General features: G+C 37.9%; 1 protein-coding gene across 10 annotated transcripts in view; it reads left to right on the top strand.

The window, feature by feature from the left end:
* GPHN (gephyrin) overlaps positions 1-24,613 on the top strand; it is a 290,823-nt gene that overhangs the window by 231,725 nt on the left and 34,485 nt on the right. For all 10 annotated transcript variants that reach the window (XM_080396441.1, XM_080396439.1, XM_080396435.1 and 7 more), the window contains 5 exons: positions 5,106-5,148; positions 8,360-8,497; positions 14,013-14,105; positions 17,655-17,710; positions 22,742-22,861. In XM_080396441.1, coding sequence (XP_080252567.1) covers positions 5,106-5,148; positions 8,360-8,497; positions 14,013-14,105; positions 17,655-17,710; positions 22,742-22,861 — 450 coding nt within the window. The remainder of the gene's footprint in view (positions 1-5,105; positions 5,149-8,359; positions 8,498-14,012; positions 14,106-17,654; positions 17,711-22,741; positions 22,862-24,613) is intronic.

Below are 24,613 nucleotides of genomic sequence, written 5' to 3' on the forward strand. Positions count from 1 at the left end.
TAAGACCTTGCATGTTCAGCTCAGTGTAAAAGTGCTGTTTGGATAGGAATGCATTCCTGAAACAGGGCGATTGCATCTTGTATTAGGATTATTTAATCCTCAAATACTTTGTTGAATGTTTTCTGAAGTAAGCAATTCCAGACATATGTTTCCTGTGAAATTTTTAACAACTTCATTTTTATATTCCATATTAATTCAATCAAAGCAATTCTCTCCGTTCTTCAGATTAGATTTAAAACATCCTTTTTAATGAAAACAACCAATGTATTTCATTACATTTTTCAGTTTCCTTCTAGTTAAACCTTTTGTATATTGCTTAGAATAACAGGCCAAAATCAATGTTAACAGTATTATCACACCAGTTTGAGACATTGCTGTTCATGGTTTAGTTGTATTTTATATATTCATTTACAGATAGTGATGAATGTATGTTGTACTGCTTGGGAAGGGGGGGAGGAAAGTACTTTAGGCAAAAGACGCCATGCAGACCCCTGCAATCGTAAGTCAGATCATATGTGATTTGCAGTCTATTTAAAGCAGGCAAGTATTTGGGAGACCAGCAAATGGCATGTGCACAGAGTATATTGTACAGAACTCAGATCATATAATCACTAATAAATCACACATAGAAAAAAGCAGCAGCAGCATACTTTCCCACATCACAGAGAATAAATTGTCTTCATAAAACTGCTGAAGTTTCAAAGAGAGGTTATTTGAGTTATGCACTTTCTTACTGACAGCAAGATGTGGTAGGTGTAATATCTCATAAACAAGCCTGCCTGGTGTTGATGAGACAGTTGGAGGAGTACAGTCCTTAAACGGTTAACGGCTGCTGTGCTTTGCATACCCTGCTTCCTTCATTACAGCTTGGCGAACTCATTCCCTTTGCTGTACCTTAGTCCTCTGTATGTCTGTATGTATGTTTGGGTTTCTGCTGGTGGTTCCACATTCTGCATGCTTTCCTCAAAGTGGAGCAATGTGCTTTCCCATAAATAATAAAGATTATGGGTTAGCTTCCTACAGGCTCTGTGTTCCTGAGAAATGGGCTCTTTCTGTTGGTGGTAACTCATGTTTTGATGTCATTGTTCTGAATTGTTCTTCATGTTATAAAATTGAATTTCAATGTACTCCCATAAGAGTTAGCTTTTCATATTGGGCTGGAAACTCTTCATCTTTGTGTAGCAATTTGTTTTATTATAACCAATGGTTTTTAATTGTACCTCCCATAATGAAGAGCTGACTTAATACTCTGTGCTAATCTTGTTATGACTTTAAAAAGGTAAGTAATTTCTCTAACCATTCCTAAGTCATGGTAAATTGTTAAAGGGTTTTTCAATTTTCTTTTTTTCTTTATTTTTCACATGATTTTTTCACTTGTAGCACAGATTTTTCTTTGTGTCTTTTCTATTTTTCTTGTAAAAAAAATTTTGTGGACTGATTTTTATTTGCAGCAAAACATACCTTGTAAATTTAAATTAATCCAATTCAGTAGTCATTGATTTCATTTTTCAGACCAATAATGATTGCTAGACAGAAAATGTCAGCAGGACTCTTTATTTTACCATTCCCTTAATTTATTTTTGAGTCCTTAATTTCACATTCTGTTCGCTACTTTAGCCTGTGGAAGAAAGCTTACTCTGCACTCCAGCATGATGAAATTATATCTTAAAGAACATAAAATCCAGTGTGCTTAAAAAACAGAGTAATGTGAACTGAATGCTTTGGGTTTGGTTACATTCTGCCTGAACTGTGCAGGGGAATGGTACTGGCTGGTAGCCCACTGTATCTTCTGCCAAGATACTTTGTGAGCCAAGAGGCTGTAGAATGGACAAACAATAAATCTATACTTCCCTGTGAGAGACAGCAGTAGATCGTTATTTCTGTAACTACCTGTGAATGAGACAAATAATAGTAAATAATAGTACTAATCACTCGCCCCACTCAGTCGTGGTACTGTACGCCAACTGTATGTTTAGTTAACAGTAGCTGTGAAAAGAATACAGGTTTTTTGTAAATGTCACATTAAATAACAAAGGAGTAAAACATACAAGTAATGAATATGATAAAAGGCACTCAAAGCACATGACCCCATTCATGCGAAGCTTCATTGCTGCTAAAACTATGTGTTAGAAAACTGGTGGGTTTTATTCAAAATCATTTTACTGCAGTTTTGTTTAAAAATAAGATTTAGAATATCAATGTGCAATTCATATTAAACAGATGGAAGTATCATGTAATAACTAATTTCAATGTCAGTTATGTTCAAACGTGGTTTGTATTCTGCAGCTGTGAGCATAGGTTGGGGAACGATCAAGTCTAGCTGATCAAGCCTTTTACTTTATTATCATGGATTCCTCTTCCACAGCTGCTTTTAAAATTTGTGGGAAGCAAATTATTTCTCATACTGCATATGTTACCCATCAGGTGAGTGATAACATGGAAACTGTAGGCTGGGTGTAAGAAAACAAAAAGTAAATTTCAAGTCCTCTGTGTGCACAGAATTAAAAAAATGACCTGTGAGAGGCTGCGTGTGAAGCCAGCTGTCTTTTGTTGCCATTGTCATTTGGACACTGTAAGAGCAAAACTTTGTCAGCACGTTTTTTATATTAGAAGATTTGATCTGCAAATCTCAGCTGCTCTGTTCATTATAAATCTCTTGTTTTTGTCCATACACTAGCTCCACTATAGGTTGGAAGGGCTTAAAGATGAACTGAGGAGGAATAGAGGCTACAACTCGAGAGTAACTATTACTGCTCAAAGGAGCTGTTTTCCATTCGCAAACATTGCTTTGCGCTATGGGTTTGGGCTCCTTCTGTTCCTCCACTTTGTTGAAGACACTCTCTTGACTTTCATTTTACTTCTTTAGCACTGTCTTTGTCTGCTAACATTTTTCCTCCTTCTCTAGTAGCTTTTATCTGTGTCCTTTGGATCACATATTTTACTTAGTTTGTTTTAGTAGATTGTTTCAAATGTTTGTGTTTTGTATTTTTGGTTTTTTGCCTTTTTCTTTAGGACTATGTTATCTCACTGAGTTTCATTCCACAGTTTGCTGAATCGCTTGGTTATTTTGCAGCAGGCCCATTCCTCGTTTTTTTCTTTTCATATGGTTTTCAGTGAGAAATAAGAGAGCCTCTTCCATTTTAAACAGTAGTCTTACACACATAGGCCCATGTCTCCTTTTGCACACACCATCTTCTGCCTTGCCACGTCCATCCTGCTTCTCTCTCCGCCCCCCACCCCACCTCCGCCTCTCTCTCTGCCTCCCTCTTTCATGATTTCTTTCTTACCATTATACCATCTTTTTGGTCCAGAATTGTCTTTTGGCAAATTATAGGTAAACATTTACTTCTTCCAAAGAGAGTTCATGTCGTGCCTTTGAAATCTGGTAAAACAACTCTGGGCCAAATTTGGGCATCATTAATATTTTGTTTGCAGTTTTCTTGTATAGTATTTTTGGTGGGAAGGAGGGAGGGTTTGGGGGATTTCTGTTGATTTTTTTTAAACAACAGTTTTTTTCAGGGAAGGACACCATAACCCACTCTAAGTTGCAACATTACTTTCCATAAGTTATTCCATTACAATAAGTAGACTGTGTTGCGCTGTAGAATCCAAATTTCTTTATGTGAATATACATTTGGGGCAAGCTGCTGTGGAACAGAAGAAAGAGGTTTAGAAGTTGGGGCACAGCTGGTTTCAGCCTTAAGTGGTGGTTCCTTTCTGAAGACAGCTTTTGGGGGGTTGAGTGTGCACCATTCTGCATCAATTCTTAGACCATACATACTCACTTTCTAGGCAATTTTTCTGGAACTGCAAATTGACACTGTAGTCTGAAAGATAATCTGGGTTCACTGCTTTGCTTTTTCAGCAGAGAACAGTGGTGCTGCAGGGAAATTACACCCTCAGCGTCACCTGTGCTATTCCACTTCCTTCACCACGTCTACCCAGTTTTACTTTATTATCCTCTCACTGAAATTTGGCAAAACATTTGTCAGTACGGTAAAAAAGAGAAGGAAACCGTTCATCCTCTCTCTGAGATTTGCCTCCCTCAGAAGTTTACTTTAGCTGGGGTTTTGTCCACACAGAAAGCTTGTTAAAGTGTTACCAGTTCAGCCAGCTGACCTGCCAGAAGGCAGCCTGCTGGTCAAAGTAGTTACCTAAAAACTTGCAACTTCAGTGTTACTACACAATGTATACAAGGTTTCCAAACCTGAGAAGAATTAACAAGAGCTGATGCTTCAGTATAGGTAAAGTTTAAACTGTGTTGTGTTTACAGGACTGATACTCTTCAAAAAACAATTCTTTTTAAAATCTGTACAGTAAACGGATGGAACTCTATAAATACCCAGTGTTACTAGAATATTAGACCAGTGTGAATCCTCCCATTTCCCCACAGTCAGACTACAGTGTCTGGAATAGCACAGTGGGAGCTAAGCATCTAGGAAGAGGATTTGTTGAGAAGCCAGTTGCCACCCTCACAGTTACTTTTTAAAGTAGAATTGCACTGTAAAATTCATTCTGAGCCTAGCATTTCTTTTAAACAAACAGAAACAAGTGAGTAAATTTATCTGGCCCCAGCCAGGAGCTGTTGATACAATTTTGAAGAAGTCTTACTAGATGTCTTCAGAATCAACGCAATCTAAATTGAGTATTTTTAAGCTCTTTCTACAATACCTGAAAATATCAATAATAGAATTTTAAAGCAGGTCGTGATAATATTGTTTTATGATTAGACAAAATACTAACATAACAGGGCCTAGATTCAGAGTTACTGTAATTACAGTTGTATAAGGAAATGTGGATATTCTGTTTAAAACTAGAGATTGACACGTAATTTTAACCATTGTGTTCTTTGATTTCTCTCTATTACTGTCCTTAGGCCATCTTGTTTCTTATGTGGGGGGTGGAATCAAATTGTTTGTGTCAGATCCTGACCATCAGCTACTACCCTTCTGCGTAAACGTACTTATCTCATACAGAGTATGTAAGAATGTTCCTGAAAATACATATAGCCTCTGTCTTAGATCCCAGGAGCTTGCCCATTATGTCTCTGTATTTTGCATTCTTGTTAACTTCTGTATCTCATAGATTCTGTGCTCTCTCTGCAGGTCCAGTCTAGGTGCAGCAGCAAGGAGAACATCCTCAGAGCAAGTAAGTACTGAAACTTCATAGCTCTGTTGAGAAACCAAGACTGCTCAGAAGACAGCAAATGACAGTCAGATGAGAAGGATATGGTTGGGACATAAGTGGATTTGCAGAAGAAATTTCATAACTTAAGGCAATGAAATTCAGTCCAAATAGGAAATTAAAGAAGTGTAAAGAGCGTGTCATGTCTATGTATTAATCGATAGTTGCCTTTTAATTTTTTCTTTCAGGTTTTTCTTCTAATGACATGGAGGTCTGTGTTGTTTGTGGTGATGTATTATTGTAAACTATCATGTGTGTGCAAGTTTTTTGGGCAAAAAAAATCAACACTCAAAGACAAAGAAAATGGAAATAATCAAACTAAGGATATATATGATTTTTATTTTCATACCTGAACATGAGATTGAATGTTGGGTTACATAATGCCAAACCAAAAAATACAAAAGTTAAGGATTCAAATTTGATCCAAATGACCTGTTCTTTAATTTGCACAACTCCTTTCGTTTGTTTTATGGAAATCTTTTCCAGTCTCAAATTTGATCCACTATATATATATGTGTGTGTGTGTGTGTGTATATATATATATATATAAAAAAAACCCAACAGGAATAGGAAGTTGTTTTAGTGATAATAGAGAAGACCGACAGGAATTTTCTACCTTATGCAACCAATTGACTTCACTGCTTCAAAGCTAGAGGATTATTTTCTCATATGAAATGCTGCTTAATATAAGTAGTTATTTTTAGAACCATCTGACATTTGACATTAGTGAAAGATAACTTGGGAATGTCTGAGGAGTTGTTCAATGCCATTTACTTGTAATTAAAAAGCACCACTTAGTCATTTCAGAATTTACAAAATCATTATTTGTTTGTCTCTGGGTCTGTTTAATGATAATAAGATAATGACTCTAAAAGGAGAGTTAGCATTTGTTTGTGGGAGGAAACAGGGACAGAGAAGGGTTAGTAGTTACATGTGTGTCTTGTTCCTTTCTTTGTTATGGTTATTCATGCTGTTAAAAATATTCATATTTTTAACACCTGAAGGAGCTTTATTTTTGAAGTATGTATTTTCATGCCTTTTCTTGCAGAAGTAATGGGTGTTACTTTTGGTGTTGGAACAAAGTTTGCAGAGGTTAGGGGATTTTATCTATTTTCAAAACAGATGTGTTGAAGAATGCATCAGTAGATTTTAACAGAATGTTTGACTTAGAGACAGAGTTCCAAATCTGAAGCTAGTACTCTGGACACCATTCAGAGTATTCGTAGCCTCTGAATTCATTCAAGTTTTAAAGGTTAAAGAGGTGAAATGCTGGTTTCTGAAGTAGCTAACAGGGAGTTTTAGGTAGCAGTAAAACATAAAAGCACATAATGGCTGTAGCATAAAGGTTGTTTGCTGCCACAGAACTCCCCCAGCTTTCACTGCTGTGACATTTTTTCCTAGCATCTTCCTTCGTTTTTTCCAGCTTTTCCTTTTAGAAAATAGTTTCTTAATTTATAAAGTCAGGAAAAAGTTTTTAACATATATTGAGGGGAATCTGCGGGACCTGCAGGAATTATGGTGCTGCTAAGCAGGGTTTCTTTCTCTGAAAAAAAAAGTATGGGAAGTTTGACTGTGTCTCACAAATGCCTTCCTTTCCTTTTCCTCATTTTTATGAGGTTGCTAACACAATACAGGCATAATAACATAAAATGTAAGCTTGCTGGGGACATCCTGATTGTTAAATCCAGGAATGCAGTTTTTCCGCTAGTTACACTTATATCTCACAGTAGTTTAATTCGGATCATTCAGAGTTTGTTTAAATAATTTCTTCCAGACTCTTTCTTGGGACTGGAATTAGATGGGCAGTTTTATTTGTCTCTACTTCTTCCTTTTAAAGATATTTTACTGGGTTAACAGCAAAAAAAAAATTAATGAACAATCTCCCATGTAGAGAGACAAGCATGTGTCAGTGCTGAAAGAAGTTGTGTATATACAGATTGATTAAGCGACCTTCTCTTCTGAAGGAAAAACTTAGATTGCATGATTGTTTTATTACTTTTATAGTTATTTTTTATTAGAAGTCTACACTTTATGCAAGAATCTTTTTTTTTTTCCAAAATTTGAAGGAATGTGCAACAGCAAAAGGGATATTTAGGTAGCTATTGCAAAGCAGAATCATGTAACTAAAAATTAGGTTCTATTATTTTTTAATGCTATCTTATATAATTTATGTTGCTTTAGGAATATCATTACATATTACATACAGAACATCATCCACTTTGGCTCTCATAAACACCTTCTTGCTCTAGGCAAATCCATTTAAGATATTTCTACAACTGTCATTTTCTTAATCTTTTGGTTTGTACCTGTTACTCTTGTTTATGTATTCCTGCAATAGTTCCCTCTCGTCAGTTGCTCATCTTGACTTTCAAAATCCTTCAGAGCTTATTGTCCCCTTGTTTACTCTCTCAGTAAGTACCAAGAAATCAAACATGCTGTTGGCTTCATTTCCAAACAACTTTTGTCATCATTTCTCCCAACCTGTCCCTCATACTTGGGAAAAGTAGGCTTCCATTAATGCATCTACTACCTTCACTCAAATTATACATTTAAATGTCACTTTGCTATGGTGACTACGAAATCTTGACAGTGGGTAGGATACTCGCTAGCTGGAAGCACATCTGCTGTCTTGACTGTCCAGCGGTTTTGTTGTGCTCCCCTCTGTCCTCCTTTCAAATCTTTGGCTCCCATCTCACTCCTGGATTGCAGACTCGCTGGGGCAGTGTCCCTTTGTGTTTTATCTGTGCACTGCACGTAGCAGATTGAGATGTGTTTGTGGGGAACAGAACAAGGCGTGAATTGTCCTGAGTTCATAGTTCATAGAACCGAGTTAGCCTCAGATTATGGTCCTCAGTGTAAAATACTGCATTGTTTTGAAGGGTTTGTGTTTCTGATTCACTGATCCTTTTATGCTCATCAAAACTTCTGGTATGTTTTTCATTACAAGTAGGGATATACACTTTTGTGAACTTTTTCAACTGTAGATTGCATTTTGGTTTAAATCTGTCTTTTGATTCTAGTTGAATATAGTGCCTTCCTAGTGTCTGGCATAAATGCCGATAGTGATAACTAACTGATTTAATTTACCCCTAAGTGCCGGATTAATTTCAGTAAAATGGTTTAAATGAGTATCACTGTGTGTAGCCTACATAAACCTGGTGCTCTCTTGTTGCAGGTCACAGTGCTGTTGACATTACCAAGGTAGCAAGAAGACACCGCATGTCTCCATTCCCATTGACATCTATGGACAAGGCCTTCATTACAGTTCTGGAGATGACCCCAGTGCTTGGAACAGAAATCATCAATTACAGAGGTATTTTAAGTTGGACTCTTTGTGAGGATTAGGGTGGTTAATTCCTTATTTTACAGCCTTCATAAGCTCTTGATCTTTTATTAATGTTGTGAGGTGTCTGAGACAGTACCTTCTCCAGGAGAAACTGCTTTAGGAAATGCCAATAATAGGAGAAGAAATCTGCTGTCAAAGTCAGGTGACTGTCAGCTGAGCTCAGTGCTGTTCCCTGAAGATACCTGTAATGGAACTCAGATATATCAATGAATTTTCTTCTGGTCTGTGTTATATCCAACAAAGCTAAAACATAGAAACCACAATTTGCCTTAGTGATTGATTGAACACTGGACTTTCGTAGATGCCAAGTATAGTGATCGTTCACTCTGTTCACGTACTGTAGGAGATTCTCACTAAAACCCCTTTCCAAACTGCAATTAATGAACAAATCAAAGCAATTATTGGTTCCAGGTCACTTTTTTCCATGCCTCTATCTTTATGGTTCATCTCAGTCTGTTTTTCCGGATCCTGCTTGGCCCATTGGTCATTCCAGAATTTGCCTCCTCTTCTCATAAACACAACATAATTCCCTTTCTATTCTACCAGCACATTTGATCCTTTTCTGATATTTACTTGCATTTAACATTTGATTTATTGATACTTTGTAATCAAGCATAACTGTTGTTGATTTATACAGTGAAGTTGTCTTAAATGGCACCAAACAGCAGGCAAAATGTCAGACCTTGTGACTGTGTCTATACTTATAAATAAATGGGGACAGATGAAGCCATTTTCTGGCCTTAAAAGGAATCAGCAGGGCCCTCTCATGTTTATTCAGCTAAACGATCCTCCCTCCTGGAACAGTGTGTTCATAGTGCCTGTTAGGTGTCTCCCTTGCTTCTGCTATCCCTTACACCAAGCCTGGGCATGATCTCGGAGAGTGTTCTTGGCATAGCACAAAACCATGACAGGGAGCTTGCTGGCAAGTAATCCTAATGTAGGTAGGGAAGAGGAAACCTCCTCCAGGGATTCCTCCAGATTTTCCAAAGGTGAGGTGGTGAGTGAAGAGAGAGCAGAACCGCAAGCTTCAAGAGGCAGAATGTTTAGGACATCAGTGGACTCCAGGTAGCAGAGACGTACGTGTGGTTTCTGGATGGGATATTCTCTTAAATTTCAAAGTTGTCGTGCTCTGCACCAAACCTTTGTGCTGCCGCAAACCTTCGAGATATCTTCATATTGACATCCTGGTTTAGCAGACTGTATGTACAATCACAGCTGTGTGTTTAGTCGCTCCAAATGGAGTTCAGTGCTCCCTGTGCCTTGGTAACAAGAAGCAGATCTCTGAGTGCACACCCTGCATTCAGAACAGCACCGATGCTGGATCAGCAAGGAATACACACGTTACACCCTGCACTTTCATAGTGGTGTGTGGATTAGAAGAAGGCTGTAAGGCATAAATGCCTGAGCATCACTATTAGACCTTTTTGGATAGCTGTCAGCCCATTGTGGACAGTATGATAAGCCACAGTTTTAGGTATATTTAGTCAAAGTGCTATATATACAACACTGATCTCCTGAAATAAAGGATGGAAGTCTGGCATGTACCTCCCTGAAAAAATAAGCACAGCATATGTTTATTTTGCGATGTGAGGTACTGTCAAGGTACTGTAGCATTATTATTCTTTTTTACATAAAAATAGTTTTGATTTTTTTTAACCTCTAGTACAAAACTAAGTGAAGAAATGAATTCTTGGATTTGGGTTGTATTGATTATAGGGGAAAAAAAAGTATTGATAAGCTATTACTTTTCCTTTTTTTTTGTTCTTCTATAAATATGTCTCATTCTCTTGTCCTTTTATCTTCATTTTCATTTTTCTCCATCTCTCTGTCTTTTACACTTCTGGATGAAAAGTTACATACTGTTTCACAACCCTTTTGTGTTGCTTCCATTGTGTATTTTCCCTAAAACTTAATAAAATATGGCTAAAAATATTCTTCTAGGTAGACATAGGGTAAGCATAATCCTCACATGCTGTTTGTTGAAATCGATAACAATAATGACGCCATCTATTTATATGTATACACCAGTCTTTGTGCAAACATTTATACCCACAGTAGGTAGCAGCCTTTTCATACATCTGATTTGTAAACTTCTTCATTAGAACTATGGTGAAATGAGACTTTCAGGAGCACAATTTCTCTGTAAGGAAAGTGAACTGTTTAAAGTTCTAGGATTGCAATTTATTTCATTAACAAATTACCCAATTAATTTTAACCTGATTTATTTATACTACTAAACATAATACATAGTATTGATCCTCGTAAGTAAAGCAGCTGAACGTTGCTCTGTACAAGTAGCCAGTACAGTCCTTGCCTTGGTTAAGTCAAGGCATGCTGTAGTCTTGCAAATCTATTCCCCCCTGACATGAGAGGGAGGATGAGTACAGTTATCTTTTGAAACTTGACTTTCACATTGATAGTTGTATTGCTCAGTGCCTGTGTAGATCATTTAGCCTCTTCCATATTAAAAAAAAAAAAAAAAAAGTAAAAATGGACAGTCCTAAAACTTTTTACAGAAGGGCCATAAACCAAAGGCATCTGAAGCATATTTCCCACCTGCTGCGGTGAATGAAGAGACGGGACGCAGCTTGATGCAAGCAAATGTCAATTTATTGTACAGAAGCACGAGGTTTTATAGACTTTCAGAAGCTGCGCGTTTTAAACAGATTGGTTCTTGAAGCTAAGCCTTGCATACTAGGCAATCCCTGATTGGTGGTTAACTGCCAGCAATTAACAGCAAGGTGTTACCTTTCCTTGGCGCCATCCGTCTCCCACTCCCCTGTGCTCTGCAAACATGCCTCATCATGTTAATTGTTGTCTAGACAAGCTCGAGCACATTCCCCTCAGCTAACTGATTGCCACGCATGGTCCTAGTTTCCAGCCCGCTCCTGCAACCTGCCATCATCAATATCTGGTATATGAAGCCTTCCATTAGCCTTTTATTCCAGGTAAACGCAGTTACCTGAACATTGCTCCATGAGTATATAAGGTTAAGTTTTTAGGCAGCATGATAATGATTATTCTTCTGAAACTAAGAGGCAGAAGTTTAATTGATACTAAAAGAACAAAGCAGAGGCAATCCACACTTCATAAGCTTCAGCCTCAGAACAGAGCAGCTTTTCTGATCTAGTCCAAGAGCCCTGTAACTTCTGTAGAGCTTGGACGTTTTTTTCCACAGTTTTTTCATTTTGAACTAGCTGATTATTTTGATAGCATTGACTTTTCAGATTACACTGAAGTGCTGTCAGGACAATATTTACAAAATGGGAGCAAATCCATCATCTCTAGTACAACACCTTTCTCACTGCTTTATCCCAGTACCAATACCCTGAGAAATCAATATTCTTCACAGAACTGTACCAGTTTCACCAGCTAAGCTTTACAAAATACCCAAATTTGAAAAGTGAGTTTAATGTAATTCTCCATTTTTGTTAGAATCAGAAAATTATGGGCATCACAAGGGGCAGTTTGATGACATTAAAATACTTCAGAACATCTTTTTGGAATTACAATTAATCAAAATAAGGTCAGCGTATTTCTAAAATAATTGCTCAAATAAAGGAGAGTACAGAGGTACTTCAGATTGTCCTTTAGTTGCTGAGTTGCTTCATTTTAAAAGCCTTAAGGCTTCAGCCAGTAATTCTTACATTTTTCTCCCCTTAATGAAATTCATTCCTACTACCAGCTAGCCATTTATTCCCTTCAAGTATTGCATGGCAGAATGCCAGGAACATACTGTTCAACTTTTCTCTAATTGGTGTGATTTTGCAAGCAGACAAGAAGTAAAATGAAGACACAACATGCCTGCTAAAATTAGAAGCATCACTTTTGTATGAGATTTTGTGCATCTATGAACAAAGGGTGGGTTTACTAGGCTTTTGATAGCTGCCTTTTCTGTGCTATAATTTAAATGGCTGTGTCTACAGTCTTTTCCAGTGCCAGTGTACAAGGTTTCATGAGCTTTCTAATAACTTCTATACTGTGTGTCACAGACACTGATATGCAGTGATGCACAGATGTATTAATAGCCATCACAAACATGCTTTTCTAGTTGCTTTAACAGGTTTTATCGGTGTTTTCATGGCAATACCTATTTCAGAGATGCAACATGAATATTTGCTTCAGGCTGAAAGTTGATACAGATGGATGTGAGCACAGTGATGTTGTAGTTCTTATAATTAATTGCTAACTAAATCACTTTGTGTTAACAAATACAAGTAATCTCCATTATAACACCACTTCACCGGAGCTGAACATTTTCAAATCAAGTAGGTGCGCTTTTTAACAAAACCTGTCCCTTTAGTGTGCAACGTTAGGTCTTCTGCCTTCCCAGCAAATCCAGAACCACGCTGATTTCCCTATCTGTAAAACAAGGAACACACTTGATACATGTCTCTCTCTTTTGGCATGTCTGAAAGATCATAATCTATAAAGTACATATCCACCCAAATTCTCCTGGCAGAAGTAGTCACGCATCCACTCACTTCTTCATACTTTCTGTGCCACAACACACTCCTAAGAGCAGTGGCCTCTATTACAAGATGAGATTCCCTTCTTCTGCTAAGACATACTGGAATCAAACCAATCTCAGTAGTTCTGACCCATGTGCCCCTTCCCAGTCCATCTAATCACACATGTAATAAATCTTTCTCACTTTCCCACTCTGTGAAGGGATAAGGTACATATTTTCCGCTCTGTTCCACATCATATTAAAAAAAAGTTCTTGCTGGCGCCATAAAAGCGAACAAGTAGTGAACACTTGACTGAGGGTGAAGTAATTCATATCAGTCTCTACAGGGAGGCTGAGCCAAATTACAGCTTATCAGTCATAGTTGCTAAGTGAAGGGAAAGAGTATGTTTGAAACAGCTATTAAAATACTTAGGACTATATAGCGTATATTTACATAAATAATTCTGACACACACATGCACTCACCCTCCATTAAGCAGAAATGCTCTCAGCAATTAGGCAAAGCTAATCTATTGCAAAACTTCTCTGTCAATTTATGGAAACTTTTCCATCGTTACTGTTTATGTGAATCCTCTGGGCTCAATCCATCACCTTTTGTACACAGGATTCAATTCTGAAATGTTATTTTAAAAGCTTTTAAAAAAATAACTTCTTTTTTTAAGTTTAAACACAGGAAAGTGTGTATTTTTAAGAGATTTCAGAAGAAAAACTCATCCTGAAGCAACAAAATACTTGGTTTTTCTGTCTGATCCTATATCAAAGCTGTCACTTCTGGGCTTGGATACTTGGCATTCAGATCTACTGTCAACAATTTCACCATAACCAGGAACACAGACTTACTGAACAAATCTTTCATCAGTACTTTCAGACTTCAGTGTTTTGTCATTTATGTAGAGGCAGAAATCAAAAAACTGAGATCTAATCACAGCACACTGCTGTTCACCTTTTTTTTTCCCCCTTTCACTAGCTGTAATGACATGGAGCATGGTCTTTTCTCTTTTCTCTTTCCTAGATGGAATGGGCCGAGTCCTTGCTCAAGATGTATATGCAAAAGATAATCTACCACCATTTCCAGCATCAGTAAAGGATGGCTACGCCGTCAGAGGTAAACACTCACTTTGTAGACAGGCAGTATAGTGTCTGTAAAACCACTTTACAATGTGTTAGTTCACCTATTTTGAATCTATGAGTTGTGTGGGGTTTTTGAGATTTGATTCAGATCATTGCTGAAGTCACAGTTATGTAGAATGCAGCTGTCTTGAAGGAAGACCATAAAGCTGAATTCAGATCTTTTAAGTGGATACATATGTACACAGCAGATGTACGTCCATGTGTGCTCATAGACATGCACCTGTGTTGCTAGTGAGTCTCTTGGAAACATAACGCGTTCAGGAGAGTAATAGAATGTATGTTTCTGAATGTCAGATTATTCTTCTATTCCTCTGTTGTTGATTTAATTTGGAATTTCTTGCTTTTCTGTTACTTTGTTCAACTGTCACAGATCCAGCTTCCTATTTGTGAATTATTTTATTATTGCATTAGAGAATTTTCAGAAATACATATCAGAATGTACTCTTATGGAGGCACTTCAAAAGAAGAACTCTTTTTTTACTTTGAAAATATTATTGTTGCCGTGTATGATGTGACTGTACAGAGCAAGCAGTGCGTGGTTTCCCAGGAGACCTGACTCCATCCTCTGCTTTGTCACTAGGTGCTGTGTGATTTTGAGCAAGTTGCTCCTCTGTGCATCACTTACTCCATTTGGAAAGTGAGACCAATGATAGTCACCTCAGATATCTGTGGAGGAAAATTTAAATATACAATTGAACACTATACTAGTAGTTATTTCTTTGTGGTAGGGGCTGAATAATTGTAACACCATGTTGATATTTGGACACAATAGCCAACTTTCTTCTAAGGATATTAAAATATCTTTTTTGTTACTGGTAGCTGAAACAATGGAAAGCAACTGTCCATGAAATAGACTGTCTGCAAACCCAGGCAATGGATGTAGTCCGGTAGCTTCCCAATGGAGTTGATATAAAAAAAAAAATTCCAGGTCTGCAAGATGAGTTTGACTGCAGCTGTCTTCTGTGTGTGTAATGACCAGTAGTAGCAGCAAGGGAGCTCAAAGGTAGCCAGAGAAAGACGGGTAACGTAACACTGAGAAAAGCTAAGAGGGGGAGCTCCGAGTACAATGCTGACTGACAAGGGCCTTGGAGTCGAGCAAATGCTGCCTTGCAACCTGCTTGCTACATGGTAAGGGAAAGAGGTATTTAAAAGACATGTAGATGTGGTGCTTAGGGACATGGTGTAGTGGTGGCCTTGGTGGTGTTTGGTTTACAGTTGGACTCGATCTCAAAGGTCTTTTCCAACCTAAATGATTCTATGATTCTCTGATTCTGCAATCTCGGTAAACACACAGAATGACCAGAATGATCATGGAAGCCATCTTCAACAACTTCTGTCAGAACCAACACACAAGACCTTGATTTTGATGGTGGATTCAAATACAGTAACAGTGAGGGACTTGGATGTGTCCAGAGGAGGGCACCAAAGCTGATGGAAGGGGATGGATGGAAAGGATGTTCCATGAGGAGTGGCTACAGACTTTGGATTTGTCTGTCTTGGAGAAAAGGAAACTGAAGGGGGACCTCATTGCTCTCTACAGCTTCCTGAGGAGGGGAAGGGGGGAGGGAGGTGCCAATCTCTCCTCCCTGATATTCAGTGACAGGACACATGGCAATGGGTCAAAGCTTGCCAGGGAAGGTTTAGACTGGACATTAGAAAGCATTTCTTTACTGAGAGGGTGGTCAAATACTGGACCAGGCTTCCTAGAGAAGTGGTCGATGCCCCGTGCCTGTCACTGATTAAAAGGCAGTTGGACAATGCCCTCAATAATTTGCTTCAACTTTTGATCAGCGCTGAATTGATCAGACAGTTGAACTAGGTGATCATTGTAGGTCCCTTTCAACTGAAATGTTCTGTTCTGTTACTGTTCTTGTAGACCTGTTATCTCAGGATTTGAGAAACAAAGCTTGTAGGCAGAGAGAAAATTGATGACATTAACAGTTATTTTTTCCAAAACATTAAGGATTAGCTTTCAGTCACATAAACCTGTCTGCCCACTTTCTTGTCCACTTTCTTCAAGTTATATCAGTTGTACATCACCTGTAAACTTTGCATCTGTATCATTATTAATGGGGGAATAAAATCTAATTCAGTAATACCAGGTTTAAAATAATTTGGCTATAAGGGAATTTTTTCTCTTCTTTTTCTGGATCATCCTAGTGCATTATTTCCCATGAAGGTATGAGAACTGTGTTCAGTAGTATTATATGCCTTATTCAAGAAGTAGCTGAAGAGTCCTTTTCCACTTTCTTATTTTAGAGTTTGTTCTAAAGCTCATAGATTAGGCTGTTCAATAGGCTTTTAAAGTTGTTAATCATTAGTCTTCAAACATGGCTAAGTACTGTAGATCATCATCTGCAGAGTTGCAGCTGATGTATGAGTACAGATGTGATAAATCACTATACAGACTGAATGGACATCCTTCCTGAAAGTAATTCTTCTTGATAAGATGAGGTTATCTAGTTGTATATTCAGGGCTTCTGAAATAAAACAGAATGTATTAAGATAACCATTGTCACTGATCAGACGTCATCTCTTGGAAATCAACTTTTGACAGTTAGAGATTTTAAATTAACAAAAAGACACATTTAAATGTGATGGCATGAACCCGGTTTGTCAGAACACCCTTGACAGCATGCCTGCTGTGCTTGGATGGGCAAGAGTTGCTTGTTCTCCATACGTACTTTACACCATGGTAGATAGAGCCTATAATACCACTAATGCAACTTGTTGAAAGACCTTTTAGGCAGGTAGAAGCTTAAACTTTGTTAGTAATGGTACCTTTGTTGTCCAGCTAAAAATACAGATTTGGCAAATTAGAAGTCCTGGAGACTTTCAGTTTGTTAAATCAATGATCTCTGACTTTCAATTTTCAGAATGGCTTCAGTGAAAGATACAAGGTAGCTAGTTCAGTGCTAGCTCCTAAAATACAAAAAGGAACAGAACTCAGACTTCTAATGTGTCCATCCAGGTTGTGTTATCTTAGCCCTACTGCGCTTCAGAAAATGCCAAACCTGTGTGGTCATCTATGCAATCTAACTGTGGCATTTGTCCATGTTTTCCTCCAAAGGCAGAGGGAGATTGTAAAATGTCAGTATTCCATTGTTGTCTAGAAAAAAGGTACATAACACACTTACAGGGTATGTGATGCCCCTGTGTTAGTTTCACATAGAGAAAGATTTGCTCACAGTGGACATTTTTATAAATCTTATAAATTACACAAATATACTCTCATGAACACTCTTAAATTTTTATTATTAATGTAATTCCTCCTAATCTTTTTTCCTTGATCCCATATTGCCCAGAAAATTTCAGTTAACAGTACTATAGAACCTGTAATTTTCAAAACAATAAACACAACTTAAAAGGACCTAAAATGGGAAATATTTGCAAAACTTCTATAACCTTTGTCATGCTGACACTGAAGAGCTGAATCTTAGATCATTCTTTGGTTCTCCTTAATTTCTAATGCCATCGTTTGTTTTGGTTCAGCCTTTACCATTTGTATTGTCCATCTTAACAGCTGCTGATGGCCCAGGAGATCGATTCATCATAGGGGAATCCCAGGCTGGTGAGCAGGTGAGCACAATTTCTTTTCTTTTCTTTTCCTTTTAACATATTTTTCTTTTGTAAGATATTTCTTTGTATTTTTACAAGCCTTGCTAGTGCTCCAAATCTGAATATTCTTGGAGGTGGTGTGAAGTAGGACACAGCTGTACCGACCCTCCTGCTCTGTGCCTTGGGACATGAATTCAGAAAGTGAGGCAGTACGGTTACATAAGGAACTAACAAGGGTATCCCAGAATACTTCAGAGCATTGTGCTGACATGTCCGATAGGCATGCATGCAGTACTGTTCTGCCCTAATACAGTGTTAGAGGACATAAGGTTCCTACTGGCATCGCAATTCATAAACAGATAAAAGCATGATTTAACCCCCTTTTTGCTGATAGATTTTTAAAGGGACATCAGCCCAATAACTTTCCACAAGCTGCTTGCATATTTCACACTAATACCTGCAAAACAAGGTGTAAGAATTTTGTATGAAGCCTTTACAGATGGGTAATGATCAGAACAATCTTGAGGAAGCCTGGCAGCAGCCTGGTTTGTGGTATTGCTCTTGTTTGTTTGTTAAATCAAGAGTGTTTGTGCACCTTCGCAGGTGTGTGGATTGAGTTTAAGAGCCAGTGGGGGCAGCAACCCTTCAGGACCTGCTGTGCTGCGTAAATATTCATGAATAGACACAATTTGTGATTTGCTCTCAAATTCAAGAGTTTATTTCATTAAATTCCTGTATTAATATTGGGGTAATGGGAAAAAAAACCTCAGTTATGTTCAACCATTTTTACTATTCTGTCATTTTAATTACACCTGCTAACTTCTGTTCAGGAGAACATGGGTTAGTTCACAATGTTTCTCCAGCTATTTCATCCTGGTTCATAATTCTGCGCGTTGTATGTGAAATGATGGAGAAAGGCAATATGTAACAGGCAAAACAAAGGATTGATCAGTTTTAATGAGGAATCTACACTGTGCCCATTTTGACTGCTAAACAAAAAAGTCCAAGTAAACCAGATGTATTTCAAAAGTTGTTTCAGGTTTCAGAAGTATTACCAGTTGCAGAATTATTCAGTATTTTTAAAAATGGAGTTGAACTGCATCTAAATGCATACTAGACATTTAAGTTGGTTACTCGTGATAGATACAAAGAACTGTGAAAATAAATTTTGCTGTAGTTCCCATCCATCATCATGAATTATACCTTGGTATAATAGACATCATCTTAATACGGAAATTCACATGAACTTAGATTAATGAATCTGTTATACAAAATATGTAAAATTGCTTTGAATACTAAACCAAGTAAACTAATGAATTCAGTATTTTTTTCACCTGCCTTGGACTTCTAGCCCTTCTGTCTGCATTTTCAAGCACTAGTCCAGAATCCAAAAGGCTGACAACTATTTCTACAACCTTTTTATGGTCACTATAAAGTAGCAAGAACCAGCAGAGCAACCTGCTGAATTATCACTCCTATCATTATTCACCTGTCATCAATATTAGCATTTTGCTAGTTAAAAAACATCACAGCACAGTGGTGCTTAAAACCAGGACTGTTAAAGGTGTGTGTAATGGGAAGGACTGTGCACAGATCTAAAGGTTTCAGTGTCCTAATCAGTTCAGCAGGTTTGTACAAAGGATAAAAGGGCAAATGGGAGCTTGCTTCCCTCCTCAAAATTCAAGAGCTCACAAATGTCTCTCTGCGGGGACAGTCTGTCCTCCCAGATTACTCAGAATAGGAACCCTCTCTGGCAAGGAACAAAAATTGGGTGGGAGGAGGCATGCAGAGAGAGAATAATTCCGATAGTACCAGTAGCGAGGTGGAAAAATTAGGCTGTTGACCTCTGAATAATTGGTCAAAGTTTTTTTCTTGGGCCAACACATCTTCAGGTTCATCTCCTTCCCAAGAAGTTATTTATAGCCTTGGAATGCTCCTCAGTCTCATTTCACCCTTCAGTCACTCTCAGCAGCAACATTCTGCTTTTCATGTTACAGACCAATTAACAGAATGATTCACAGCAGGGAGTTCAAAATAGGTTTAGATTTGGCTTCTCTTGTAGGGAAGAAGGTCATGTAAACGCTACACAGAGAGAAAGAAATGGGTCTGAGAATTGCAGCGAGGCCATATAGCCAAGTTGGACATTTCCGTATCAATTTATATTTCTTGTATTATTTTCTGATTTCCATTTCCAGATGGTCGTGTTTATGTTAACAAGCATTTTTTATTTTGTATTGAGGAAAACTTTCAGATGCTACCCTGTTTTGGGGAGGTTAGGGCACATTTGAGAGTACTGGTCACAAGCCATCCACGTGGCCTCTGCATGAAAAACTCAGCCATGGGGAGCAGTCGTTTTCTTCCTATAGACTTACATAGCTGGAGCTTACTTACCATTTCGTGGAAGACCTTCTAAATACATTTGTAAGAGGCACTGTGACTAACCAGCTATAATACAGGATTGAAAACAGACGTTTTCCACCATTCCATTAACTTGGGCCTTTTTATAGAAAGGAGCACGGGTCATCGTAAATCATGCGCAAGAGAGAATGCCTGAGGTGGGGGCTGTGCTCCATAGATTACTTCTGGGTTTTATCCAGTGACTAACATTAAATAGATTATCAGTGATGAAGGCAAAGGGCAGAACCCAGTACTACCCTGTTCCAGGTAAGTGTGAGCTCTCAAAGGCCTTTAAAAGAGCTTCTGTGAAATTGTTGTACATTAATATGCTTTCTGAGAAGCAGTCATTTCTTTATCTTCATAGTCTCTAGCACAGAAGAACACAGCCCTAGAGATTAACACACAAATCTGGTGGTTGACTTTTGCTCATAAAGTTAATATCAAATTCTCAAAGGACAAAAAGTGAATTAAATACATGAGCAGCACAACCAATTCTAAAAACAATTGTTATTGTATCATAAATTTGTCTAAATGTTTCACATCGTTACATCTCAAAAAATTAACTCATCTAGTAATAAACTCCAAAAGCATGGATAGTTACAGTGCATTTTATCACCGTAGGCACTGATTTCTGGCACAGCTGTAGACATTATTTATTCTTTGTGGTTCTTGAGGCTGAAAAAATCCATTTTAAATGGGACATTTTTTTTATGCAATACATTTTTCCTCTGAAAATTCTTGTTGAAGACATCAGTACTGTAGTAAGTTCAAAACAATATTACCTGTTGTTAATGTACCTATAGACTATATCTACAACAATATGCAAAAGAGGTCGGTCCCATAATCCAAGGCATAAGCTTTGCCTTTTGCAACATCTGTGTTCATAAGAATTAAAATAACACACTAGACAAGACTATTTTCACTTTTAAGCATCTTCAGTATAAATGGCAGCATCTCAGCTATTCATCCACAGCTCCTTGCATAGTCTGTGGTGAAAAATAAATACCATTCTTAAAAAAGAAGTATTATTTTTGTGTTATCTGGTTTAGATACCTGCTTTAGGATGACATGAATCTTGCCCTAAAAACACACTAACCATGGCACATGGTAAGCGTGGTTGTTTTGGTGGGGTTTTTTCATTTATTTGAGCATTTTTATGTTCTTCTTGAAGGATGTTAGCTTTCCATCACCTGTAGAAAAGGGTCATGATCCAATCAACTCCAGGCTCGGTTGTTTCTTTGGGATACTATAGGTCACTGTGATATGGTGCTAAACCAGAGGGAAACCCTTTCCAGCTTCTCCCTAGGGCTTCTGTCCCAATGAGCAACCTTTGCAATATACACATTTCAAAGCAATACTCACATTTCAGAGGTTACAGCAGTGCAGAAATGGAGTAGAAGAGTGGGCAAAGCACACACAGCTCTGCACAGCTGTAATGTTGGCCACCGGTCTAGAATTTGCAGATGTCTAAGAGCCTCCTGTCACAAGTCAGGGAGTAAATGAGTGCTGGGTGGGAGCAGGTGACAGTGCTTGAGCAGTGCTGCCTGCAGGTCTGTGGGTTGCTACCAACTACATGCTAATCACAGTCAGAGAAGCCCTGGACATATTCCAATGCTGCATATGGAAGATAGAGTCAAACTGCACATGGATTACACATACAGAATACGTTGGTCTGAGCAGAGCTGTGTGGATCTGTGTGTAGCATGTTCACTAATCACAGTAAAGCCTAAATAAATGGGGCTTACTAAAGTGCTGCGGGGAGCAAGCACTCATTCTAGAAATGAAATCTCAATCCTCATACCAGCTTCTTTTAGTTGCATTTTTTCAGAAAGATTTTTGTTTTAGTTATTTATTCCTTAAGTGGTCATGGTCAAATTACAGTTTTACCCTGGATTTTGGAAAATGTGTATTAAAATAGGCTGCCTGACTGGTAAGAAATTTTATTAAAACCATGTTGGTTGTTTTATCACGTCATTCTGATACTTTTCTATTCTTTTTATTGCTTCTGCTGCAACTTTGTAATGCACTGTGACTTTATATAACTGTAGAATATTATCAACTTTAGGCTTTGCTAAACTGATCCTCACAAAGATAGATACTCTACGTGTGTTGAGCTGTGTCTCAGTATGAGGAAATCTGCTTAAAAATGAAGCAGCTGGTGACATTACTTTACTTACAAGCTGCTGGTTTTTCATATATAGAGTGCTGGTAAAACAAAGCAGAACAAAAACCCAACCAAATCAGACCAAAGAAATTTCAACCCTAGGGACCAGAGTACTCTACAAAAATATTTATGTACACAGAACTACTAGATTTTTATTTATCTAAGTTTCTAGAAGGTCACCGATCTAACATATTTCTGCACCAGTTATTTTTCTGAGCCAACCACAGTATCAGTATATTGCTTCGTCTAAAAGTTTTTCTTGTGTTAGAAATTTAAGGGGAAAAATCTGAAGCCACCTAATATTTGACCATATAAAAAAAGCCATATCTGAAGCAACGGCCTAAAGTTTATACCTGTTGATACCACTAGCAGTATATCAAGAGTCATGCCACAGTTAAGAATTTTAGTCTTTCAGATTACTTCCATGAAGTTCAAATGGTTTGAGTTTTTTCTTTTCAAAAATAAATTAATTTTTGTTTGTTACTTTTCAGCCAACTCAGACTGTGATGCCTGGTCAAGTAATGCGTGTTACAACCGGTGCTCCAATTCCATGTGGTGCTGATGCAGTGGTGCAAGTGGAAGATACAGAGCTCATCAGGGAATCAGATGATGTGAGTCACAACTTAAAACTCATTTTTGTTTTCTGTGCAGCAGAAAATGGCTCGTGGTACAATCCTGTAAATATGAACAATAGTCCTACAGAAAAGCTCTTCTGTTAATCTCAAAAGTTTGAGGATTTTCACATTAGTTCCTAGTGGCAATTCTACTCACTTTCTCAGGATGTCATAACAGTACCTACTTGCCCTGACATCTATTTTTCATCACAGTTGTTGAATGCTGGCACTAAAGTATTTGGGAGCATGACTTGGGTGAAAGGCAGATACTTCTTGGAGATCCATAACTACAGTCCGATTTGAGTGCCTACTGTATTCACATTTTAAAATACAGAGTAGTGGGAATCGGACATTCCATTTCCTTCCTTTCTACTGAGTTCACATTTAGCAGTAGAGCAGTCTTCATATTTCAGGATCGTCCTGAAACTCAGCAAGGTGAGGACTTCCAAAGTTCTCCTAAACTCAACATGTAAGAAGGGGAAAAGTTTTCTGAAAATACATATTGATTCCAGAATAATACATTGAAATGTTATAGTGCAACATTACCGCTGACAGAGTTAAAGCTGAATATGATTTTCTGTGGGGAAAGTGAACTGTTTTAAGGGCAGCAAAATCCATGTGATGACTTGGATTTTGAACTATGCTGTGAAGATGCTTCTGTATTACCAGAGTTGGTCTTGTTTCAGCAAAGGTGAATTTTGTGGATTTTGGAGAATGTCTTGTGCACATAACTTACAATAAATGTGTATATTTATAATAAGGGGTTTCATTATGTAACAGGGGAAGTAAGTGCCCCTCAAATTTTTTTAAACCATAACTTTCTTCAGTTGACCTCTGTGTTCCTTTAAAATGAGGAAAATACTGAATTTAAGACCTCTGAAAACCAGAAAATGGATAAGGTGCATATTCATCCAGAACATAGTCTTACTCTGTTTAATATGAACAGATTTTCTAGCATACCTATAAATCATATTAGCACTCTAACTTACAGATGCTGCAAAATACTACTGAACAAATACGAGTACTATAGTACTAATTCCGTATGCACAGTTATCTTAACAAAGTAAAAGGAGTTTTTTGATGGAGCACAGGAGCTCTCTGTAGACAACTGTATGCCAAACATTCCATCTTAGACTTCCTTTGTGTTCAGGTAATTCCTTCTGAATCATTTCTTTCACTTACCCAGCTGTGATTTCAGGACAACATCATTGTGTTTGCCACCATCTAACAGATTTTAAGGCAAGAAGATGCATCTCTATTTGACAGAGCTGCCAAGTTTGCTTTTGAAATGATGTGCATGGTTCTCTGCTCAAATCAGCCTTTGCTCCTCTGGTGCTGTTCTGACAAGCTTTTCCACTTCGCCATAGCTCTGTGCTAACATTGCAATTGCAGCTGGGGTGTAAGCAGATGAATTCTGGTGTTCAAAGCTGAGGAAGACAGCAGAAACTGCAACATTCTGTCATGATCCTTTCTTGTGCCTTATTACTATAAATGCATATATTTTTACATCTGATGAAGTCAGCAAGCTGTCTAGGCTGGCCTTCTTCCTAACAGAGAATGTACTGAGTCAGTCCTGCTTTGAGGTTACAGGTGTGTGTGTACAAGCTGTATCTTCCCCTAAAATACGCCATTGCCTTCACTGCTTGTTGATCGTTCAGTTAGCCTTACTGAGCAAGTTTTCTGTGGTCATTGCCCACTTCATCATGGGAGGACTATCATATTGCAGAGCAACATACATGATAACCTGTT

The sequence above is a fragment of the Falco punctatus genome (assembly GCF_963210335.1).
Source record: "Falco punctatus genome assembly, chromosome: 7".
NCBI lineage: Eukaryota > Metazoa > Chordata > Aves > Falconiformes > Falconidae > Falco > Falco punctatus.